The 24951-nt window shown below is 40.5% G+C and overlaps 1 protein-coding gene across 1 annotated transcript in view; it reads left to right on the top strand.

The window, feature by feature from the left end:
• The window catches only part of ROR2 (receptor tyrosine kinase like orphan receptor 2), a 146370-nt gene extending 127818 nt beyond the window's left edge, over positions 1–18552 (top strand). Inside the window, exons 5-9 of the mRNA XM_065861437.2 lie at positions 6245–6372; positions 9814–10128; positions 11878–12123; positions 13685–13887; positions 15497–18552. Coding sequence (XP_065717509.1) covers positions 6245–6372; positions 9814–10128; positions 11878–12123; positions 13685–13887; positions 15497–16939 — 2335 coding nt within the window. The 3' untranslated portion in view covers positions 16940–18552. The remainder of the gene's footprint in view (positions 1–6244; positions 6373–9813; positions 10129–11877; positions 12124–13684; positions 13888–15496) is intronic.
• The last annotated feature ends 6399 nt before the right edge of the window (positions 18553–24951 follow it).

Here is a 24951-nt window from a genome sequence, read left to right as displayed (position 1 = left end):
TGGGTATTTTCTGATATCCCAGGAGTGCTGATCTTTAAACGCGGGTGAAGGTGTGCAAACAAATTATTTGATATGCCGGAAAGGTGGGTTATTTGCAGATAAACCTTTGGTCAGAGAATGAAACTGTTTGTTCAGCACATGGAAACAGGCAGGGCAGGAAGCCTGTGCCTTTTTTCCATGATGTAGGTGCAGGGTGCCCCCCATCTTGGCAGGGGCCTGATGCAGCAATGAAGGTGTTTCTGCCATCCTTTTGCTTTTTGGCTTCAGCAGGCAGGACAGAGATGTGGAGTTGTGGAGGTATTGGTGGTTTATGTTGGTGTTGTGGGGTTTAGTTAGTTTGTTTCTTTGTTTTTTTTTTTTTTCCCTGAGGTTTTCCTATACACCTGGGCTTTGGAAACTTTGCTAAAACCTCCAGCCCACTTGTTCATGTTAATGAATTTCTGCATGCTGAAGTGACGGGTGTGCGCCGCTTTAAGTGAAATTGAGTTAATTTTCTTCATGCAGTTAGAAACTTTTTCATAGGTAGCATGCTCATTATTTGGATTTAGTTTGAGAACAAGAAGATAACACCCTGCACAAAATTTATGTTTCTCTTCAAGTAACTTTCCAGTCTTTTTGAGTTGGAACGAAAAGAATGCAAGAGCTTACTGTTATCTCAGCCATTGTCTGGGAGCCCAAGGTCCTCCTGGGCTCTGTATCTGCAGGTGTGAGGCAGCAAGGAAGGGGGGCATGGATGGGTCAGACCTTGGCTGACATACAGGTGGATCAGTGAGAATAGTCCATGCCATTGGTGCCAGGCTTTGTATTTAATGAGAGCTGGGTTTTCTGGCTAGGGGAGACCCATTGCAGTTCTGCTGTGTTCTCTTTGAGTTTTCCATAGTAACATCAATATAAATTTACCATGTTTTTGACAGAAGGCAAATTTTATAGATGTTATGTGACATATGAGGAGGGTAGCATGTTTCTCTTCTCTCAGATCTTCTCTGTGACCTGTTTCAGTGGAAGGGAGTGAGTATTTGAAGATGTTAACTCATTTTAGCCATAGAAAAGTGATCTCCTTGTGAGTTGACTTCACTCCCTGGCACTATGATATGATACATGTCAAGAGTGAGGGTAACAAATTACAAGGGCTGTATTGCCAGATTATAAGAGGTCCTGATTTTGAGATGCAGTATAAATGAACCATAAATGCATATGTATATTAGAAATACAAATTCCTGATTTTTTTACTGCAGCCCTATATAATTCCCTTCCCACAAGTCAGGGTGATTTGCCTCTCTTTGATTAAACATAAACCCTTTATTCCTTTATTTCCATGTATTGAAGGTCATTTGCCTTGTGTGTTTTATGTGTATGAAGTAGCCACACGCTGGGCTAGGTAAGCTTATAATCTGAAATATGATGCCTGTCCTTTTCCCTCTGATCTGACTGTTGTTTATAATAATCCTCTTTACACGGCTTCTGCCATCAGTTTTCAAGTTGAAGCTATCTAAAACTCTGAGATTTTCCCACAAGATGACTGACAGTATACCAAATGTTGTATTTGTCTACTCATAGCAAGTAGAACGACATAAATAATTCGTCCTTTCTTTTGTCTCTTGCTGTCTGACTGTAGTTTTCTGTAGTTTCCTGTGCATTTGTCCTTGCTTTGCCACTCCACCTGTAATAGAGTATGAGGACGACTCCTAATATCCTTTCTTAGTATTTAACAAGTTTTAATTAAAAGCTGTTAAATCCCTGGACAATATGAAAGAAGGTCAAAACTTCAGGTTTGTCATTTGTTATAGGCAAATTTATAGGAAATTTTAACTGCATTTAGTTTGTGGGAAATTGCTGTAATGAAGTTTCTAGCATCTCTTTAAAAACTATTATCTGGAATATCCTGTTATATTCTATGAATTGGGTTAGTATTGTTACCTTTGGTAAAGTGTAAGCTGAGGATGTATCACAGTATCACAGTATCACACCAAATAACTTCTAAATTATTATCTGAATATTAATATATTATCTGAATATATTATCTGAATAACACCAAAAAACTTCTAAATTATTATCTGAATATTAATATATTATCTGAATATATTAAAATAAAGTGTCCTCAAAAATATAATTTTAAATAACAATTTTGTTCATTTTATTACCAGGGTAGATTGGTAGGGTATTATTAAATTAGTTGGGTTTTTTAGTGTATTCAATCAAAACAATTTTTCTTTCTGAGATTTCTGAGTTTCTTTTTACAGCTGATGCATAGTGTTGTGTCCCTTCTATTTTCAGGAAAAGAGATTGAATTTACAAGTTTCTGTTGTGTTTGTAAGTTAAGTTTGTGGGATGCAATCAGAAAAAAAAATGGTGTCTTATTAGTAAATAAGTATCTAGTACTTCTCAGCTCTGCTTTCAGAATTTCCTTGATGAACCCTTGCTACAGATTGTTGTGTCTTCATATGTTTTCTCTATTTTTCAGCAAAACCACTAAGTCTGTGCTCACTGTGTTTTCACAGACACCAAATACATCCTAAAAGCTCTTATCAGACTTGATATGCTTCCCAAGGTGATTTAAGTGTTGAACAGAGTTTCCACAGTTACCTTTTATTTACTGGGACTTTTTTGTTTCATATGCCCTTTGGACTGTTCAGCTGTGACAGTTGCATACAATAGGTTGTGTTACATAGATATCATGTAGTGTATTGTGCCCAGATGTGTTCTTTCAGCATTTCAGATTTTCCATCAAGAAAACCCTCTTTGTTTCCTAGGTATTTTCTTTTGTCTTTGTGTGTGTATGTGTTTTCTCTGTCACGTTAAAATAAAAGTATAATAATGCTTAATATGAGGGTAGAGGTGGTGATGTTCAGTATATTTTTCCAGCACATGCAGTACGCCTAGAAATCTCTCCATATACTTCTAGAAGAAGTAGTTACCCCATATAAGTCTTGCATTATCTCCATCTAGAGAGGTTCCTATTTATACATGCTGGGTTTTATTCCTATTCAGAGGCACCTGGTTCTTCCAGTACTTCTTTTATAGACCCAGATGTCCCTGGGAGTTATTATTTCTGTCAGTGGGAGGAGATGCAACTGGCGCTGTGCCATTGAACCTGCATCTGTGTCTGTTTAGTCAAATTCTTTACCATTTTATTTCTCAATCCAAACTCTGGTCAAACATCTGATAAGTGGTTGGGAGGAGAGTTCTCTCAGTAGGAGAATATACCTCACCTCCACTCTAATTGAGTGCTGAAAAAATTCATATTCTAAATGAACTGTCTTTGAGACTACCCTCCAGCGAAGGTGCAAAAAGAAGGTCAGCACTTAGAATGTTTCTCACTCTATTTTGTAAAAAACCCAGTTATTTAAAAACAGAAGAAAATCACTAGCGAGAAGAGGTAATGCCATCTTGCAGTATTCAGAAAGAAACAATAAAGAGCAAAGGTTGAAAAGTACCCATGGCAGTTAGCTTGCAAGATTCCTGCAAGCTGAACTCTACTGGATTCCTCTTGTGGAATCAGATTTCTGCTTCACAAGGGTTCTTGGTCAGAGAAGACTTCATAGCTCAAGCAGCAGGAAACTAAAGAGTTAGTATTTCTGCCTATTTTCAGCAGCTTTTAACTCTTGCCCTGATCAGCAACTGGATTGCTGGCATATGGTTTGGAGCACAAATCAAAGTCGCACGTGGTTCCAAAGACTCCTGTTTGAACTGAGCATGACACCACTCCTGTGCTGTTGTATCAGATTGCCCCCAGCTTGCCTTTTGCTGTGAATGTTTTACCACGTGCTGAGTGTACAAACAGCCGAGGGAAAAAATAATCTGTTAGGAGACTCTAAATTCTGCCACTTCTGCAGCTTTATTGAAACCATTTTCCTATTAAGATTAATGTAATTTTGTCCCCTGTATCACTAGTACTAGTCAAACTATTCACTGGGTTGTCTAACCTGACAAAGATGCATGTAGTACAACAGCCCAGCGTCTGTCAGAGTATCTGACATCAGGTTACTGTTTACTTTTGCTTGCATCCATGGTAATGGTCATATCCAGTTTAGTTTAATCAGCAGTTGACTATAACACGGGAGAGGGGACCATATGTGTGTATATATAGTATCCAAGCTGTATTTAGAAGGTCTTGACAGAAATAAATGAACTGAACTAAGTAAGAGATCACACAGCTTTTGTCACCAAACCCATGCTGTTTGGAGTGCTATTTTTTATGGATTTTTTTTTTTCTTTTTGTGCTGGCAAGAGAGACCTGCACTGGGAGTTGAAGCGTGAGGTACATTTTCAGTTAGATACATTGCAGACTTTGTTCTGCAGGATGGGGTTATGAATTTACTCTTGAGAAAGAGGTCAAACAGGGGTTTCATATTCATTCAGCTTCTTATGGGAATTGCTGACTTCCGATGGAGGTGGTCAAGGATCATAAAACAGGCACAGACAATATGCTTTGATATTTTTGTCCCTTCAGGCCTGATGCAATTGTTGGAAAATTAGAGATTTTATTATGAGAGGGAGAGATTTTCACTGCAGGGATTAATTGATCCTGAAAGGCTTCTCCTTTACTTCATCCACCGTAATAAAAAACTTACATATCTTTGCGGAAGCAGAACTCGTTTCAAAGTTTGTAGACAAAATGTTACTTTATGAATATTTAACAATCATGCTGTGATAGGAAATAAAGTCTAGATCGGGACATGAGACACTTAGCATCACCATGGTTTATCTAGCAGCTGTGTGGTGGATTGGGTCCTGTTAAGTCATTGTCTTTCTGGGAGGAAAGGGAGAGATGCTGCTTAAGTGGTGATCGATGGTTCCACCTTTTGGCTACACTGTCGTGCCCAACCTGTTACTGCCAAGAGTTTGTACTTTTAAAAAATTGTGGTGACATTTCCCTGAAGCTTTACCAGGGAGACCCAGTAGAGGAAAAATGAGAAGAGGTTCCTAAGACAGCATAAGATATTGAATATAATGGGCTGCACTCAACACTTTGTAGGTATTGGGTGATGTGCTCATCATGGCCAGCTGTTGTCGGGCAGCAGTTTTTTGTGCTGATTTGGCCCAGCTGAAGTTACGTGATTTGACATGTGTTCACTGACAGTTTTGTCCTGCTCGTGTGACACACTAAGGAAGGATGAAGTTATGTGTAAGAGAAGTTGAAACATGGGTTACCAAAACATGTATTGATATCTGAGGTAATAAAGTACATAGTGCAGAAGAGTTACTGAAATAATACTTCAAAAATCACTCATGTTGGAGAAGTGTTATACCTCAGACTTTTGAGCTGTTTAGTTACAAAAGCTGATTAAGCTTTTGGATGTCCTAAGATTACTGTAGAGTCATGGTTTTCTAGATGAGGTTTTATGCCTTTTTGGTCCATCATGTGGTGAATGACACATTGTGAATCCTTCAGGGTAGTGGATCCTAGCACAGAGGCTGTGCCATGCCAAAGGAAATGCACAGCATGCTGGATATTAACTCTGACATTGCTCTCACTCTGAAGTCGTTTTTCGGGACTCAGACAGTTACGATCTACAGATCAGTTCTGTATTATATACTGGGGCTTTGGGGATGATGTGTTGAACCACTGAGACTTTAGACTAGTGCTTTTATGCCAAAGTATTTATGTTGATGTAAGGGAGTAAAATTTGGCTCCAGACCTCATTGAACTGAAAAATGTATTAAAATATACGTTGGAAAAGGAATTTGGCACTGACTCTGACTAGGGAGAAGAGGAAAAGAGGTTAAAACCTTGATTACTTTTTATTCTGTTTACCTAATTCAGAGTTCAAAATTATTCTGTTTTAATTAAAGCTTGGCAAGGTCTCTTTTGCTGTTCACTACAGGAAATGAAGAAAGGGAGGGAGAGGTGGGAGGAGAGAACCAACTGCTTGCCTAATTGTACTGGGTGCAGCTAGATGCCAAAAATGCTTGGAGACATGTAATGTGATCTATGTTACTGTCTCAGTCTAACGGCTTTTTAATAGATTAATCTGTCAAATACCATTACTATTAGCATATGATTTTTAAATTAATCTTGGGTTTTGGTTTACTTCTTTCTCTAATGAGCTATTTACAGGGTGCCTCATTAATACTTCTAAGGTAGTATAGAGATAATTGGAGGAGAAAGCTGCACCTAGGGAATGGAACAATTTCAAATCTACAGTCTTTCAGGGTTTTCTCCTTTTATAAGAATATATTTTGTAAAAAAATCATTGGGAATAGCTAGGCATCTGCTTATAAAATCCTAACATGTCTTTTGCAGAGAAGATTACCATGAAGATGGGTTCTGTCAGCCATACAGGGGAATTGCATGTGCACGAATCATTGGAAACAGGACCATTTATGTGGACTCCCTCCAGATGCAAGGGGAAATTGAAAACCGAATTACTGGTAAGCTTACATTTCTCTGTAGGAGGCAAAAAACATGTGTGAAAGTATCCAACTGAGGCATAAATATTGCTATCATCCTTTTCAGTTTTATCGGTCAATGACTAAGATATCCTCACATTAATGTTTAGAGGAGGTGAGCCAGTTTCCCATCTGTGAAGTCAGCAAAATTTGGAGTAAGGAGGAACACTATCTGCTGTCATGCATGGAAGCTTTTTATGTGTCCTGAAGCAAATTGTCAGAGCACTGAGTTTTTAACAGTTTATACTGGAGCTTTTTTGCATGATGGATTAAAAAACAAAAAACAAACAATTCATGATGTAATAAAACAATACTGGTTTTTGATTTTCTTGAAAAATGTGTAATGGCTTTTCCCCTAGGTTTCCTCCCCTGTTGCATAATCTCAGCAGTCTGGATTCCACGTTGATTCTGTGTAAAAGAGTCGACCTCCCTGTGCTCTGCTGCTGCTGATTCGTTCTCTGATCATCATTTTAGTACAAAGTCAGAAACATGCACCCAGAATCTTAATTTTAATGGTCTGTACATCAACATGAATTTTCTTCAGTGGACCTCAGCTGACATTAGCAGCTGTGACTCTGTTGTGTACAAGTAGAACAAACAAGTGAATCCATGGAACATAGCAAACTGTTTATCATAATATGTGGCCAGTTAACTCAGTCCAGCAGGAGCTTATTTGCATCTGGCCAGACAAAGCTAACTAACTGTATCTGCAGTTTTTACATACCTAGTTGCCAAAAAAGAGTTTGACTTCACTTGCCAGGCCTGTCTCCTTAAAGATATTACCTTAAAGGCTTGTTTTCAAGCCAGAAATACAAATAAGGCTTTTTCTGTTCTTGAGATGCTGGTCATTCATGTTCTGGGACTGGCAAGATCCACATGCTAACCTTTCCTTGTGCTGTTACAATTCATTCCCTCATTCCCCTCCCTCCTTTCTCCTGTGTTGTGTTGTAATTCCAGCCTCCTTTACTATTATGTCATTAATTAATACTTACTATTGATTCAGTATTTTTCCACAACATAATCTCTATCCTGTTGGGATGTTTTTCAGCAATATGGAAGTGTTCAGCTATCTGAAATTACCAAATTTGTAACTCTGTGAATTAGGTTCATAACATCCTTTTAAAAAACAAAGACACACAAAACAAAGACGAAAACAAACAAAGCAAAACAAAAACCCAAAATCAACAAACAAACAAACAGCAAAAACCCACAAACCCCTGTGATATGTTCCAGAAGATGTTTCCTGATCAATTTGTACCTGTTTCTGGAATATACCATATGAACATACCTGACCTGCCTGCTGGATGCCTGATAGCACTGCTTATCAGTTAGGTTTGGGAGACTGGGTGCTGGGATTATCTGTCCTGGAGTTGAGGAGAATTTCTGAAGGAACTGTTCTTTTTTAGGAAAACTTTGTGAACCACGATGTAGAGCTGCCCAGCACCAAGCTAGGCAGTAATGATAATCCACTAATAATATGGCATTTTTAAGCTATGTATATCTGAAGGGTGTTCCAAATGCCTTATTCAAAACACTGAGGATTTCACAGCATACTTTGTTGTTGCAAGTCGCCTTATATGTGAAACAAATACTGCAAGGCTGTTCTCTGTCCAAATGACAGGATATTTTTGAAATAGCGGTAACTTGTTAGATTAAAATTAAAAATACCTGCTGTGTAACTGCTGCTGTATTTTGCTTATGCGTTTGCCCATGCCTCCTAAGCGCAGTTTTTGGTGAACGGGTTTGTGCTGGGAGCTGCAGGGCGCTCTGGGAGGCTGTGCGTGGGGGACGGTGACACCTACCGCCCAACACTGAGAGTGGTTAGCAAGGTTACAGGCGACATCTATGGGGAATTTTCATTCTGGATTTTCACTTCCCTGCCATGCTGATGTGTGAAATACATCCCTTTTGTCTCTGTGGCCCCTGCTGCTCTTCAGTCCTGGCCATGTGGTTAGGTGAGAATTGCAGCTTTCTGTTTAAAAAAAAAGAAGGATGTTTCTGGAGAAAAACTCAACACATGAAAGACGGGAAGGCCAGCAATAAAGATTGCATGTGCCTGACCTCTGACCTGTGGATATTTGTAGCTAGCAAGGTCTTTGCTGTGTTGTTTAGTATCTGTAGCTAAAAAATTAAACCCCTTAAATGCCACCACACAGTCCTGCTGGCTTTTGTGCCTACCATCAAAATAAGGACACGATTGTGAATTGTGCAGTCTTTGCTCATGCCAAACTAAATTCTGTGTTACCTTAACAAAAATTAGTATGGTGTTTCAAAAAGCCAACAGTGACTGCTTCACTCCTCCAGGTTTTTTTTTTCCCTGTTAGTCTTTGGGAGAAGCACATGTCGCAGCTGTCATTAGCCTGATACCTTGCTTCCATACAGTATTCTCTGCATGACTGATAAACAGTTATATTCCTGTGTTAATATTCCTGTATTAAAATAAGCAAGGTGTAAACAGTACAAAAGTATGTGTGGTGTTTAGGAACCACGTGGACAGGAGACTCTGGTAGCAGCTGACATCAGAAGTAGATGGTTGAAACGCGAGAGCTGGACATGAGGGAAAGAACTGAGTTGTAGGTCGTAAACAGATTGCTGAATGACTTCAACTGGTCATTTCCTCTCTTTTTACAGTGTGCATTGGTGGAACATGCAGCTGGGCGGGACTCACTCACAAATGATGCTTTCCAGTGTGGGAATGGACATCCCTACATTTAAAGCTTGCTTCATTCCCAGATACATGATGCACATGCATGCTTGTCTTTTCGTTGCAGTGTTCATGAAAACTCTCAGATGTTCGTGTGTAAATGCTGAGACCTGAAGGGGAGGATTAAATTTCTAATGACATTCATGTTAATTCGATCTGCATGCTGAGATTGATTACATTCATTTTTCCCAAAACTCCTGCCTGTTAGGTTTCTCATGTCTCTAATAGCAATAGCTCCCCAAATACCAATAGCACACTTCCTTTTGCCTGTCAAGACTTGAAAAACGCTGATCTTGTTTATTGATCGGAATGTCTACAGGAGGAAGAAGCTAGGTGATCCTTGCTCAGGTTTAACTAATTAGGAACTTCAGCAATACTTGTCAGCATCCTGGCGAGTGTATCTTGCCTTCGCTCTTTATCCTTTCAAGTTAAAATTAATCAAGAGTAACAGTTGGCTCAATGTTTTTCACTTGGGTGACTTCCTAAGAACTAAGGTCCTGTGAGCTCTGTGCAGGCATCAGAGGGACACTGAGATGCTGGGTTTGCTTTCAGCAAAGTGTCCTTTACAGCAGAAATTACATCATTTCTCTGCTGATCAGTACGCTTTCAGACCCTCAAGAAAAGGGGAAAGTTGTAAAAGGCAAATGACATGAAAATTATGTTGTTTCTCATGGTTTTTATGAATTAATACTTAAATACTATTTTTTTTTCCTTTCCAGCTGCGTTTACCATGATTGGGACTTCGACGCATTTGTCCGATCAGTGCTCACAGTTTGCTATACCGTCCTTCTGCCACTTTGTGTTTCCCCTGTGTGACGAGCGCTCTCGGACCCCGAAGCCCCGAGAACTGTGCCGGGATGAGTGTGAAGTTCTGGAGAATGATCTTTGTCGGCAGGAGTACAATATCGCTAGGTCAAACCCCCTTATCTTGATGCAGCTACAGTTGCCTAAGTGTGAGGATCTCCCACGACCTGACACCTTGGAAGCTGCCAACTGCATAAGGATTGGGATCCCTGTGGAGAGACTCAGACGATGTAAGTCCCGTTGTTTCATGACTGGGGAAAATTTGGGTTTGTTGCTTCCTCAGGCTGGATCTGAGAGACAACATTTTATCAGTCATTCTTTTTGCAAAGAAAGTAGTGCTTTACTGGATGCTACTACTTTTTATCATGGTAATGCTGATCATGATCTTGCACTGTTGTAGGATATAGTTAAGATGGTAAGGAAGTTTAAAGGATGCTGTTTAATACTGAAAAGGGTTGTTTATATCAGCTACGCTGGGTTATAAAAACTGTGCGTTCACATAACCAATGTGACTGAGACTTGCAAGGGGCAGCAGTGCATTGCAGGCTTTCCTACATGCCTATCCCCACCTCTGGCTCAGTCTTTGCCTTTCTGGATGAGTCCTCACATTCAGCTATTTGTGAGTTCTGATTACCTATCAGTAAACCTCAAATATGCCGTGGAAGCTTCACTGGAAAAATATATTAAGAAATTAAACATATACTGTTTATTCTTTCTATATGTAAATCAACAAGAATATTCATCCTGTAAATTGAGCGTGGAGTGTAATTGTCTTTCTTCACCCACACAGGATGGGTGAAAATATTGATCTTGCTTTCGTTAATTTATATTTGCATCCAGTAGTAGCAGGGCTGTTCCGTTGTCAGTAATTATGTGCTGACAATTTTTCTACCTACTCCATTTCCTAACAATTAATCACCACCTCATACAATGACTAAAGATGTTTGAAGTGTGATAAGATTATTCCCAATATCCATTGTCTGAATCCACAGTTAGGAGCAGGGTCATGGGATAACGGTGGCCATGGAAGACTAACTGTGTGCTAGTAAGGCAATAATCTAGTGTTCCTGAGAAGCAGAAGTAGTTGAGAAGGCAATGACAGAAAAGAATCTGCCAGGCAAGAGGTATCCAGCAAAAGGAATGAGAATAAAAACAACAAAAATCTTGCAAAAGTCCTCGTTGACCCTTGGAGCCAGGGGTGCTCCCTGTGGTGGGATGGCTGCGGTGTGAGTGCCCTGGGGGTTTGGAGGAAGGGCTTTGATAGATCTGGATTTCTGAGGGCTGGGGAGGGGTAGTCGGAAAAATAGAGCAAGTGATGATGCAAACATACAGAAAAATGCATTGTTCAGTTCAGGTGATACGTATGGGAAACAAACACTCAAAAAATATGAAGAGATGATAGCAGGAAGACAGAGAATAAAGACAGGAGTTCAGCAGATATGAAAGTGATGTATCTAAAGAGAAGAAAAGCCTGAATTCCTTATTTCTAAAGAAGAAAAGAAGGAAAAACCAGCAAAAGGTGTTAGAAAAGATAGGACTTGTTTCTCTAGGAAGTGAGCAGTGTGAGGAAGAAAGGAACATTATGAGAAATAAAAGTGGTGGGAAGTTTACACTGTTAGCACCTGACGACTTTTCCTGAAGTGGAGCTCATCTCTCCAATTTAGTTTAACCTAAGCTTGTCCTGTATCTAAAGGTCCATACATGCTCATTAGTATCAACTTGCATTCAGAGTTAACAAATTTTGGTGTGTATAGCCATAGAACTGAGACACTGCAGGGCAGAATCCATAAGTAACTGGGTGTAGCAGTACGGATACACACAGAGCTGAAATTTCAAATCCCGCAGCTTTCATTTAAATCCCAAAGCACCTAAATTCAAGTACTTTCTCCATAGGTGGTCTGTGAACTTCAGCCCTTTTGACCTTGCTGGCTGTTGGCTGTTTTGTTATTTGCAACGTTTTGTCAAACCCTGTGTTGCAGATCATCAGTGCTACAACGGTTCTGGAGCAGACTACAGAGGGACAGTCAGTGTTACTAAGTCTGGCCACGCTTGCCAGCTTTGGGACTCCCAGAGTCCCCACAGCCATGATCTGACAAGCACACAGTTTCCAGAGCTAGGTGGAGGACATGCGTATTGCCGAAATCCTGGAGGTCAGATGGATGGGCCCTGGTGTTTTACAAAGAATAAAAACGTACGCATGGAACTGTGTGACATACCTTCTTGTAGTATGTATTCTCTTTCTTTTTTCCCTTAATACTTTCCTGAATCCTGTGTAATTTTGAATGTTCCCTGTTTTTACAAGTACAATTCACTTAAGAGGGTAATGCTTTCAAATGTTTAACTTGCTGCAATGCGTCACCTTTGGTTTGTGTTGTAGTTGTTTAATATTTTCTGGAGATTAGAGCTTGTAACTGAGATTATGACAGTTTTTTATTATGTTTTGGGTGCTTAAGGTGAGTAATAATTAATGATAGTGTTGCAGTTTGTATTCTAACTTGTGAAACAATGGATTTGATATTCTTATCACCTGTCGTATGTATTTGGTTTGCCCATAATACTCAGCAGTATAATATATTGCTTTCACTCTGTATGACATCTTGCAGGCAGTAAGGATTTTTGGATCCTGCAGAGGGAGACAGAGCACCATGCTTGGTTGGAAGGAAACTCTCTGAAGTGCAGAAGCAGAGATGTCATAAAAGAGATTATGTTATCAGACAAGTCCTACACTATCTGCTAGTGGCTCTGTACTGCACAGCTGATAGCAAAATTAAAAAAACACGTCTTAATACTGTGCCACTGACTTCCCTGTATTGGTACAGCCTTCACTGCAGAGCTGCTACAGTGGTAACAGTCTTTGGAGATGACAAAGCAACTTAATACTGTGCTTCATTAGAAAGAAAAGCATGTTTCCTGCAGCAACAGATGTATCATGGAAGGCATGAAAGTGTTTTTGTTACAAATTGCCTGGATATTTAAGAGCACTCACAACTGATATGAAATTTCCTAGTTACTTCACTTTTTTACAGTAACATGATTTGACATTTATAATAAATTTCTATGTTGTGTGTAACATGGTGTAAAGATGATAACTCTGGGATGTGGTTGTGGTGAAAGCAGTAGCCACAAATAGCAAAACCACAGATGGCAGAAAACATCCCAGGCAGTTGTGATGAACGTTTTGGACATCACTGTGCTTTCCTAGAGTCTCTAAGTATCAATAAAAAAGCATTTTAGGAGGGTTCCAGAACAGTCTTATTAAGTGTATTGATGACTTTTTCATGACTGTCTCACTGTAATTTAAAAGCACTTTAATTTTATTAAATACAGAACAAATAATATCTCTGACAGTGAGAAGTGAGATCTATTTTATTCTTGGCAGATATTGTACCCGTGGAGGTAAGAAGTGGACAAAGTGATGATGACATCGCTGAAGCTGGGCTGGGAGGCCAGACTGCATTGTTATGCTGTTTTTTATCACTGCTTCAGAGACTGTGATGAAGGCTATTCACTTATTTTTCATTCTCTGAACAAGACAATGTAGTGATATTCTGGTCTATATTCTGCAGTTTCCACAATACTGCTAGTTGCTATGTCCATTCAAACTTCTTTGAAATATTTAATGGAAAATACGGTAACATGACTTCTGTTTTAAAGCTATAGGAATTTACTTTCTGTTTAAAATGTAGTATTAATAATTATAGTTGTGTGTGTTTGTTTGTTTTTGCCTTATTTTCAAATGCATTAAAGATACTTACTGTAAACAATGAATATCTCTGTGCCTGACAGGTCCACGTGACAACAGTAAAATGGGAATCCTCTACATCCTGGTTCCCAGCATAGCCATCCCTCTGGTTATCGCCTGCCTTTTCTTCCTGGTTTGCATGTGCAGAAACAAGCAGAAGGCATCTGCTGCTACACCGCAGCGCCGCCAGCTGATGGCATCTCCTAGCCAGGACATGGAAATGCCACTCATTAATCAACACAAGCAGGTATTTTTTCTGAAATTTGCTTAGGCCACATGTTTCCAAAGTGTCGTGATTTTCATTGTCTCTGGTTGGTGGTGTTTGAATTGAGCCATGTCATACTGTGCTGGCCATCTACTTTAGAGAAAACCGAGTCTTGCACTTGATGTTTCTAGAAATCCTGACCTCAGGCAACAGCTTTGAAGACAGAGTGTTTTATGACATTTGCTTTATCTGTCAATCCCCATTCTTCCTGTTGTCTCCCTGACTGGAAATGTTATTTCTGATGCAGTCTTCAGCCTCCAGCTCATTTTTGCTCCTGGTACTGATCTGGCCAGTTTGCTTGTCTAAAGCAGGATGCACGGTGGGGTTTCTAGTGTAATCCGTTGGCTCAGTTGCCTGAAATTCTGAACCACCACTGAGCAGGGAGCTAAGCTGGGGTGCAACATGTTTCTAAGGTTGTATACCACAAAGGACAGTGAGGCAAAAATGGCTTTGAACTTCTGTCTACAGATCTCAGCTTCTGCATATGATTTCCTGGGTCAACTGACTGATCTCCGTACTAAAATCATGTTCAGAGCTAATGTTGAATTTTCAATCGGAGCTTTTACAAGATGCAAGCTCTAAACAACAATGCTCAATTTGGAACGGTTGGCAACATCTGTTCAAGAAATTGTAGAATATTTGTAGCAAAATGCATTGATGTTGTATGATAATGGGGAGGTTTAATGGCTCAGTCTGGGCTGTGCTGAAACTCTCTGATCCAGTCCACAGTCCGTTGGCCACTGAAATCAGAGTTTGTTCCCAAATCACCTGTTAAAGCCTCCATCCAGCCTGCCATGCATGCTCCTGCTGGGTGCCCTGTGTGTGAGGCTGTGCCAGCTGCATCTGGCTCAGTCAGAGACTTCTATAGCCCATGCTGCTCAGGATGAACCCATTAGATCACTGTCAAAAACTCCCTTGCTTTCCCTGCCAGCTGCAGTAGACAGGCTCTGGGGCTTTGTCACTGTTGGCTTTGCCACCTCTTCCTTCATATACCAGAGAGAAATTCCTTCTTCCTTCTCCTCCTCTTCTGCCCCCCTCTTCATCAGAGCTAGTGCAAGGTTTCTTGGAGGTGAAAGTGTGTACTGCTGACCACAGGCAGGGGCGAATTCTCTAGTGCAACAGAGGAGAAAGGGCATATCTGCTACTGCAGAACTGAAAAAAGAGAGGTTTTGTTCCTTCTTCTGCTGGAAGGGATGTTTCAGTTCACCCCAAGACTGCCACCTCCTCATCCAGTGCCCACAGTTTTTCTGACAGATCTCCAGTGGGCACCTCTGGGCAAGTGCAGCTGCAGTTAATAAATGTCATCATTTGCCAGATTTACTCTGAACCGATTATTAATTTAGCTAGCAGGAAATATGGTTGCTCCTTTGTAAAAAAAATTATACTTATCATCTTGCAGCGTAATTCAGTTTACACTTCTGACAAGGTTAACTGTCAAATCAATATACTGATGTGAAGATGCAAAAAGCTGAAAAGTCATTTTGGCAGAATTTATCTTCCATTTGGAGCCTCTAACCACTAGGAACTTTTCTTTCATAAGAGATTCTGTTGTTTAAAAAGTATGGTGACTTTTCACTTTACTTCGTTTCAGGCTAAACTTAAGGAAATCAATCTGTCCACTGTGCGGTTTATGGAGGAGCTAGGAGAGGAAAGATTTGGTAAAGTCTACAAGGGGCATCTTTTTGGTACAGCACCAGGTGAACAGACACAATCTGTTGCTATCAAGACACTTAAAGACAAAGCAGAACTGGCTCTTCGGGAAGAATTCAAACATGAGGCAATGATGCGATCACGATTACAGCACCCAAATATTGTTTGTTTGCTGGGAATAGTGACAAAGGAGCAACCCATAAGCATGATTTTTAGTTATTGTTCCCACAGTGACCTCCATGAGTTCTTGGTGATGAGATCTCCCCATTCGGATGTTGGCAGCACTGATGATGACAAGACAGTAAAATCCACTTTGGAACCAGCAGACTTCTTCCATATCGTGACTCAGATAGCTGCAGGAATGGAATACCTTTCAAGCCACCATGTTGTCCACAAGGACTTGGCCACTAGAAATATACTGGTTTTTGATAAACTGAATGTGAAAATATCCGATTTAGGCCTTTTCAGGGAAGTTTATGCTGCTGATTACTACAAACTGATGGGAAATTCTCTTCTTCCTATCCGGTGGATGTCCCCTGAGGCTATTATGTATGGCAAGTTTTCTATTGATTCGGATATATGGTCATATGGAGTTGTGTTGTGGGAAGTTTTCAGCTATGGCCTGCAGCCTTACTGTGGTTATTCTAACCAAGATGTTATAGAGATGATCAGGAACCGACAGGTTCTGCCATGTCCTGACGACTGCCCCACATGGATATACACTTTGATGTTGGAGTGTTGGAATGAGTTTCCCAACAGAAGACCAAGATTTAAAGATATACACAACAGACTAAGAACATGGGGAAACCTTTCTAATTACAACAGCTCAGCGCAAACCTCTGGGGCAAGCAACACCACACAAACAAGTTCTCTCAGCACGAGCCCTGTTAGCAACGTCAGCAATGCTAGGTACATTGGACCAAAGCAGAAAACACCAGCTTTCCCTCAGCCGCAGTTCATACAAATGAAAGGGCAGATGAGACCTATGGTCCCACCTCCTCAGCTCTACATTCCAGTCAATGGTTACCAGCCAATGCCTGCCTATGGTGCTTACTTGCCAAATTTTTACCCTGTCCAAATTCCAATGCAAATGGCTCCTCAGCAAATCCCTCCCCAGATCATTCCCAAACCAGGCTCCCACCACAGCGGGAGTGGATCCACCAGCACAGGCTATGTAACAACAGCACCTTCCAATGCATCAGTGGCTGACAGGGCTGCTCTGCTCTTGGAGGGCACGGATGATACGCACAACGGAATGGAAGATATCGCCCAGAATCCTGTCCAGGAGGAGGAGGAAGAGGAGGGCTCTGTGCCTGAAACAGAGTTGCTGGGTGATAATGACACACTTCAGATGGACGAAGCGGAAATTCAATCAGAAGCCTAAGGAATTTGACCTCATTACTTAGAATTTCACATCACTTCCATGCATGGAGACTGCAGATCCTTAGGCCTAGTAGCAGTGATTTTGATCTGACTAGAAGAAACAAAACTAAAAAACCTACACCCTTATAAAGTGCAGCAGTAATGATATACCAGGTTTTTTGACCATTGCCACCATTAGATTTTGCAAATATGATGGTATAGAATTGCTGGGTTTAATCTTTTTTACTGTCCTACAGTTCTTGATGGAAGCTGCTTTTCAGTTATGTACTGTTGCTGTGCAACATATTGCAGAGTAGCATTGCACATCATGTATATCATGATATGTGAGTGCAATGTTAGTGAATTATGCGTAAACGGATAACACAAAAAGGAATCCAACTATGATTGCAGAATTGTTCTGAGCATAAAGAAGTGCCCTGGATGTGATGGACAGCTTAGTTTATAGTATTTATCTCTTTGATATAATGGACACAAGATAGTTGTTTGCTTTCCGAGTCTGAAAAAAATAACATGTTGATAATACCGATCCATCTTTGTATTATGATAACCAGAAAAGTAGGGAAATGAACATAAAATTGGCTGTGCTGAGTCAGACCATGGGTCCATCCAACCCAGTAGCGTGTCTTGAAAGACCATCAATAATGTCTGCCCAGGGAAGACTGCAAGGGCACTTTCACTTGTAGTATGTCCCCAGGGTATTTCCCCAGCTTCCAGCAATTTGTGGCTTAGGGACTTCCCAAGCCAGAAGTGGAATTTTTTCTGTTTAAGAGCTCTCAATGGGATTTTCTACCATGAATTTATCCAAATGATTTTGAACACACATAAACTTATAGCATCCACAACATCCTGTGGAATAACGTGAAAGGAGAGAGGATGACTTTTTTCATCATTCCAATGAATGACCGTGACAGAAGCTTCCAAACGAGATCATCTGACTGCATTTGTGGATGAAAGTATTCCTTCTCTGCTGTATATTTTCAGCAGCAAGCAGCCTTAATACACTGTTAACCAAAAATGGGGATATTGTAGGGGATATTGTAGGTATGCACTAACTTAACAATCCAACTCTAATTGCATATTGGTTATCAAGTATAGAAAAGAGCTCCACAGGTATGTATGTTCCTACATTGTAAAACTGTTGGATTTTGTGAGGGGTTATAGACTTACTTGATTTACTGCAATTACTGCTGGATTGCATGTGAAACCGTGTTTTTTCCTGCCTCTTTAGTGAAAATGAATCTTTGAACTTTAGAAGACCAAAATAAGCAATACTGTACGAAGTGCTGGTTTTGTGCTTCTGTTTGCAGGATGAATCATGTACAGACCTTTAAATGTAATTTATGTTTTACTACATTTTATATACTTTTTTCATTGAAATATTTGAGTTTTTGAATGAATGACTTTATAACTTAACCATTTACAATATTCACATGTGGTGCAGTTTCATTGTATTGCTGTTTCATTTTGTTAAACATGCAGACAGGTCCGTACATTTCATGACCCTTTCGGTAACACAAGCAATACACGTTGTCATTGTAGCCAACACTCACTATAGCTATAAGTTGTACATCCAACATGGAGTATTCAATAAAGTGATACAAAAAGTATGATTAAGTATGTTATCTTTATAGTTCTTACAGAAGCTGTTTTGTTATGGTACTTTGTGGAAACAGGAATGGCCACAGTTCCTAAGGTTACAGGTTTCATACCTAAACTACAACTTTTTATTTTGTTACATCGGGATTCATTTGTAAGTTGTGTATCATTGTGATCTACACTCTGTGTTCATGGTATGGCAGCATTACTTATTTCCAGCATTTCACCTGGATTTGGAAATGCACTGGTAGCAATAAAATATGAAAGCTTTATTACTTATGCTAATATAATGCAGCTTTGGGTGCTATTACTAAATAAAGGATAAATAAAAAAAAAAAAGACTGAAGTTTATTTACTTTAAGTTCTACGTTTCTTGTAGTTATATCACTGGTGCACGAGTAAGAAAGACATATAAAAAGCAAATAAGTGGCAGTCAATGGAAGCTTTTGTACAATACCTTCTGAAATTCAGCCCATTTTTGACAGTCAAAGAGCATTATAACTTTGGATGCTTTGAGTGCAGTTTAGGAAATACTTAGTTCCCTTATTCAAGCCTCATAAATTCAAGCCTATAAATCACCATAGTCAGAAAAAATAGGACAGACTCCTATACTGACTTTCCCATCCCCACTAAGATGTGGATGTGCTTCCAAAGTGACAACAGAGGAGCAGTAAACAAATGTGTAGGCCAGCCTTGGTGATATGCACAGTACCCCAGAGGGCTTCTCTGCCCCTCTGTTGATGTGGACGCACTTCCCTGAGCTGCCACAATTGGAGCCATGACAGCAACCAAACACCTGGTCTGTGGCTCAGGTGAGCACCTCTGCATAAGTGGTTACCACTTCCAACACGGTAGTGGTGCTATAAGTTATGTGGATTGGCAGTAACATGTTGCTCTGCAACTCCCCAGGGTAATCTTCCCATGATGTCTGCTGCGAACACCCGGCCATAGTCAGGATCTGCCTTTCCTCTTCAAGATTTGGAAGCAAAGCCATGGAAGAGCGGGGAAGCAACGTGGCAGTAAGTGTACGGGACAAGGTAGTAAGGTGGGAATAGGGGGTGAAGGGTTGGGGCTGGGGCCCAGCAAAGCCAGCACAATGCTTCTCACTAGGGCATGCAACATTACTTCTTTCTGACAGGACTAGCAAAGCTGGAGTTCACCCTGGTGGCAAAACAACTTTTCTGGGCAACAAATGTATGTCTGGATGATCCTCACTCAAGTCCAGCTCTCTGATATGGTGCAAGTGTCTGATCTTGGCTCAGACTGTTCTGAAGAAAGAGCTCCTGGAAGAAGAGTTTGATGGAGCCTTGGTGGCATCAGCCCCCCTTCTCTTATGTGCAGCCTATGCCAGCAGAGCACGAAAATGCTCCTGGGATTCAACTCAGGGCAGGGCAAAACACCCCTGGCTTGAATAGGTCCCAGGCAGGCCTGGATGTCAGCCTAGCATAAGCCTTGGTCGCCCAGGCATCTGCCTACACCTGAAAACAAGTGTGAATCTCTGTTTGCAAAAGCAGAAGGGGTAGATGGGGAACGGATTTGCAATCAGAGGGCAGGGAAGATCAGGGACAGTTCATAGTCTGAGCAGGGAAACTAAGTGATTGCAAATGTGCACACCTCCTCCACCATGCTAGTCTGTTCTGGCAAGAACACCGATCTGAATCCTGTTCTGCTATTGTCTGACCTCTGGATTATTGCAGGGTGTTTTCATCTGTTCACCCATTTGGAATACAGAGAAGACAAAGCTGTTAACAGTGGATTATAAACAGCTGTGTAAGAACAGAGGATTCACCCACAGTACAAACTGATAGTACAGATAGGCCGTCTTATCACAGACTGTGATAAGCAGCTTCATTCCTTCACCTTCATCTAAACGACACTACTCTCAGTTTCATCTAATGATTTCCCTGAAGACTGATCCAGAAGGACATGCTACTTGTGGAGACATGAATCATTTGTTTCCTGTTTCTGCCCTGGCTACAAACATCATCATAAGTCAAAGGGAAATTACTTCACAGTAACAGAATCATAGAATACCAGGCTGGAAGGGACCACAAGGATCATCTGGTCCAATATTTCTTGTCAAAAGCACAGTCTAGACGAGATGGCCCAAAACCCTGTGCAGCTGAATCTTAAAAGGGTCCAGTGTTGGGGAATCCACCACTTCCCTTGGGGAGATTATTCCAATGGCTGATTGTTCTCATTGTGAAAAAACTCCCTCTTGTGTCCAATCAGAACAGGAGTTCAGGAGTAACGTGTACCCATTACACTACCCTTGTCTTTTCCATGTGACTTCTTGTAAAAAGGGAGTCTCCATCTCCTTTGTAGCCACCCTTTAAGTACTGGAGCATACCTCAGACTTTTAGTACCAATATGAACTTGGATTTGTTTCTCACATTATCTAAGGAGTCCATTAGATGTCACTTGCTTCTGTGTTCAAAGAAATCGTCCCACTTCAGCTGTGTGGGAAAGAAAGGAAGAGGTCTAATGCTTTCTGGAAGAGGGCTCAGGGATACTTGTTGAGTTGGAGCACTGTCAAAAGATGTCAGACCTCGAGGTGTTTGCCAAAACAAATGAAAAGATTAAACACTTAGCTGCATACATAGTTGTATCTTCAAATAAAGTCAAGCTTTACTGCTTTTAAATCATAATTGGACCCTGTGTAGACAGTAATTCTAGACAAGCAAACTGCAACGTGTTCTCAAAACCAGCATTTTGATTACCCAAAATATGGAGAAAAAGTCCACTAGCTAAGTCATCCTCTGTTTGAGGAAAGGGACTAAATTAATGTTGTAAGGAACAAGATATGTTACTGTTCTATGAATAAATATACAAAATGGAATAGCAGGAATCAAATTTTGAGGTATTAGAAGCATGCATGCAACGTGAACAATGACATAGTTCAGTGAATGAGGTTCTGTCTTATTAGAAAATGAATTTTATTATAATTTTTTCAAAAGTGACCTTGTGTAATATTTAAGTTTTGCCCAGATTGCAGATATGACGAATTGTTGGCTCCTTCAATCAGCTATATGAGGTCTGAGCAATCTAGGGACTATCAAGCAATACTAAATGTGCTTAGTTGTCAAGATAAACCAAGTCCATGGTATCCTGGTCAGGCGGATCTTCCTCTAGACCAAAACATACTGTATCTACTGTGATGAAATGCAGGCGAGTTGAATTGGCAGGATTTCCTTCCCAGAAAAAATACTGTAAAAACATTTTGCACCGAATATTCCTGTCTTGCCATATGTTTGACGTTGAAAAGTTGTAGTGTCTGGACTCTGTAGCCACTGCTTCTCCTTCATAGGTATATGGTGGAGTCTCCTAAACCTGGCTTCCCACTGCAGAAGGCTGGGCCCTGTGGCTTGCTTTGTGACCTCAAGTAGAAGGCAACTCTTGGATGCGCATGTGCACATACATGCTTGCTTGTGGAAGAAAAAATACCCTGGAATATAAGGCAACACCTCTGTATTCAGTGTCAAATGAAATGTGTGTGTGTGCACATACATACACCTGTATGTACACACACACATATATGCATGTACACACATGTGCAAACAGACACAAAACAAAACAGCAAGGGGCAATGCATATTCAGATGACAGCAGTTCATTAGGAGATGTTTTCCCCTTTGCCCTCTCTGCCATGTGCAGATGCTCCAGGGCTGCCCTAGGTCTTTTGGACCTGAATCCATACCCAGTCCTTCCTCCTGCAAAGTGAAGTCTTTCCTGGCACTGCTTCCAGTTGGTCACAGTGCCCAGGGCTGTGCCATGAGAAGGCTCACAGGACAAGCCTGGCACAAGGAATCCCCTGGCAGCACCTGTGGGGTGCTGCCCCTGTGTCGGACTTGCAGAGGGTGTTGTCACTGTCCCAGTTATGCTGCCACTCTGCCCGCGACACCCATGCCGAGGGTCTCGGCACTCTCCACAACCCAGGCCCCATCCAGTCACTTTAAATGAAAAAACATGGCTCTAAATCTTAGCTGAGTACTGCAAGATTGCAAAAGCAGGGAGGGGGAAGTAATATAACTGAGGTTATGGCAGGAGCTGGAAATAGTATGGGGTTCACAAGGCTGTAAATCTCCAGAAGAGTCGGAATTTAAAATAATATGATACTGAGGGAACACAGAATATGATGTAGCTACTTCTCATTTCTATTGATCTGAAAGAGGAACTTTGCTTTATCTCAATTACAGTGTACCTGATGGTTTAACTGTCCTTTTTAAGACCTGTGTCTAAAACTGGAAATAACCCATCTGCTTTTAGGTTCTTTTGTTAACTTTAAAATTGGTGGAATCAGGGAGAAAAAATCATATTAAAATTACTGCATTCATTTAATTGAATGTTTGTTTCCATATACCAAGTAATAAATAATCATCATGGAAATTTACAGAAAGTGCTTTTGTTGCCACATATTTTATATTTGTTACTGAAGATTATGTTTTTTGTAGGGGCTGCCCTCCACATAGACTTACTGAAAATTTCCTTTCAAACTGCTGGTAGTAGTCACTGCAGATGTTAAGAAACTGTTGTGATTTGATTCATAACAATCAGTTTTAACAATTTTATGGACAAATTCAACTCTAATTCCCAGTCTATTTTGGAGGTAACTATTTGATATACACCACCATAAACAAATGAAAGGAATTCCTTTCAGAACCACAAAAGACATTGTAATTAACAGATGGGATGGTGGGTAGGAAAACAGGCAGCAAACTGAAGTAGTAATTGACCACATAGGGACTGTCTTTAAGTAATTTAAAAACAGAAACATTTCAGGTGCATATCATTAATTTAATTTAGATGTAATATGTTTCCAGCTGAGGCCAATTATTCCCAAATGTAGTCTGAGGTTTTACAGCTATGGTAAAGGTCTTTGTCTTGCTCTGTTGTTAATCCTATGAATACATTTTTTCATAACTTCATGTGGTTTACCATTTAATTACTTTCATATCAGATTTAAATTAAATACATTTCTGAGCTGTAACCTGAAATGTTTGGAGAAATATAAGCCATGTGCTTTTCATACCAAGGGGGAGATACTGTATTACAGTTTTTTGCACTGTCTTGTTTCCACACAAAACACCTATGTCCTGCATGTGTCCAGCTCAGTTAGATTTACCATTTCCTTACAAACTACTGAGGAAGCATTTCAAATTATACACTGTTAATACTGAGAGAATTAGGAATAAAGAATCTTTTTCTTTATGAAGCAAAGTTATTTCATGCTGTCATTGCTCGCTCTGTTCCTTGTCACTTTCATATATTCCTTGCCCTTGCCCTCCATTAGGTATTTCTCAGAGGACAACCACAGCATTCATTAATGCATTTCCTCTCCTTGAAATACGGTTGTCTAACAGCAAGCTAGAAGACACACCTTATGTACTTAGACATGTTTATGAACAAACTCGGTCTTGACGTGTTGAAAAGCATGAAGTGGCAAAAGTGTGAGGATTTTCTTGTTCATTAACTTGCAAACCCAAACATTCCCAAACTAAAGGGTATATGGGAGCAAGGTCTGTAGTTTTCAGTGCAAGTTTGCTCCTGACTTTGTTGTGGCCTGCACTTTTGCATCCTATAAAATATAAGTACTGGCTTTTCATCAACATTTTGCAGTCTTTGCTTGTAATTGGTGGATATTTTTGTAATTTCTTTACTCATTCTGTTATCCAAGTATCTGATGTAAGCAGTTCAACTCTTAACAGTCCTCTGCTTTTGGTGTCTAGTAAGACTGCTTTTATGGAGAAACCTACCCTGCATTAAAAAAAGCAGATCCACCCCAACCAATGCAGAATTAACTTCCAAAACATGCAGGGTGCTTTAAGCTGACCCCTCCTCGCTCTGGGACACTCAGCAAAAGCCACAGCAGCGAATGGTGCAAGTCCTCCTTACCCACCTCAGCCCCAAGCTGGTGGCTTTGGCTGACTCTGTTGGAGGTGCGAAGCCACTGACTTAGTGGTGGAGAAGGTCGGGGTTTTGGGATCCCTTATTGGCCAGGAGCCTTGTGATGAAAGCTGATGCTGAACTGCTGAAGATGGCAGCCTTCTAAACGTCCCTAAGTAGACTCAAAGTTACAGGCCTAGTTAGGCTGAGTATTTTTCCTAACCGTGTTTTGTCTAAGGAGTGGGGTTAATTCTGGGCTGATTGTCTACCTCTGTCATTGGCACTGTGTCATTGAGACCCTGTGTAAGTTATTTAGGTTTGTGGTGTTGTTTCTTCTGTAAACAACAAAATTGTTGTGCTTCACCTAAGGGGAAGTTCATGAGGTACAAGGGAATTTGTACTGCAGGCAAGCTAAGCAGCCTGATGATAGATTATGCTTCGTTCTGATATGACATGAAGGCATTAAAAAAAGGCATCATCTGCTCCACAGAAGATTATTGTATTATCTGGCTGTGGGGTTCTTGGGCTTGGTGCA

Source organism: Patagioenas fasciata, chromosome Z (assembly GCF_037038585.1).
Source record: "Patagioenas fasciata isolate bPatFas1 chromosome Z, bPatFas1.hap1, whole genome shotgun sequence".
NCBI classification, from domain to species: domain Eukaryota; kingdom Metazoa; phylum Chordata; class Aves; order Columbiformes; family Columbidae; genus Patagioenas; species Patagioenas fasciata.
Note: the sequence above shows the minus strand (reverse complement) of the source record. Positions and strands in the feature narration are given on the sequence as shown.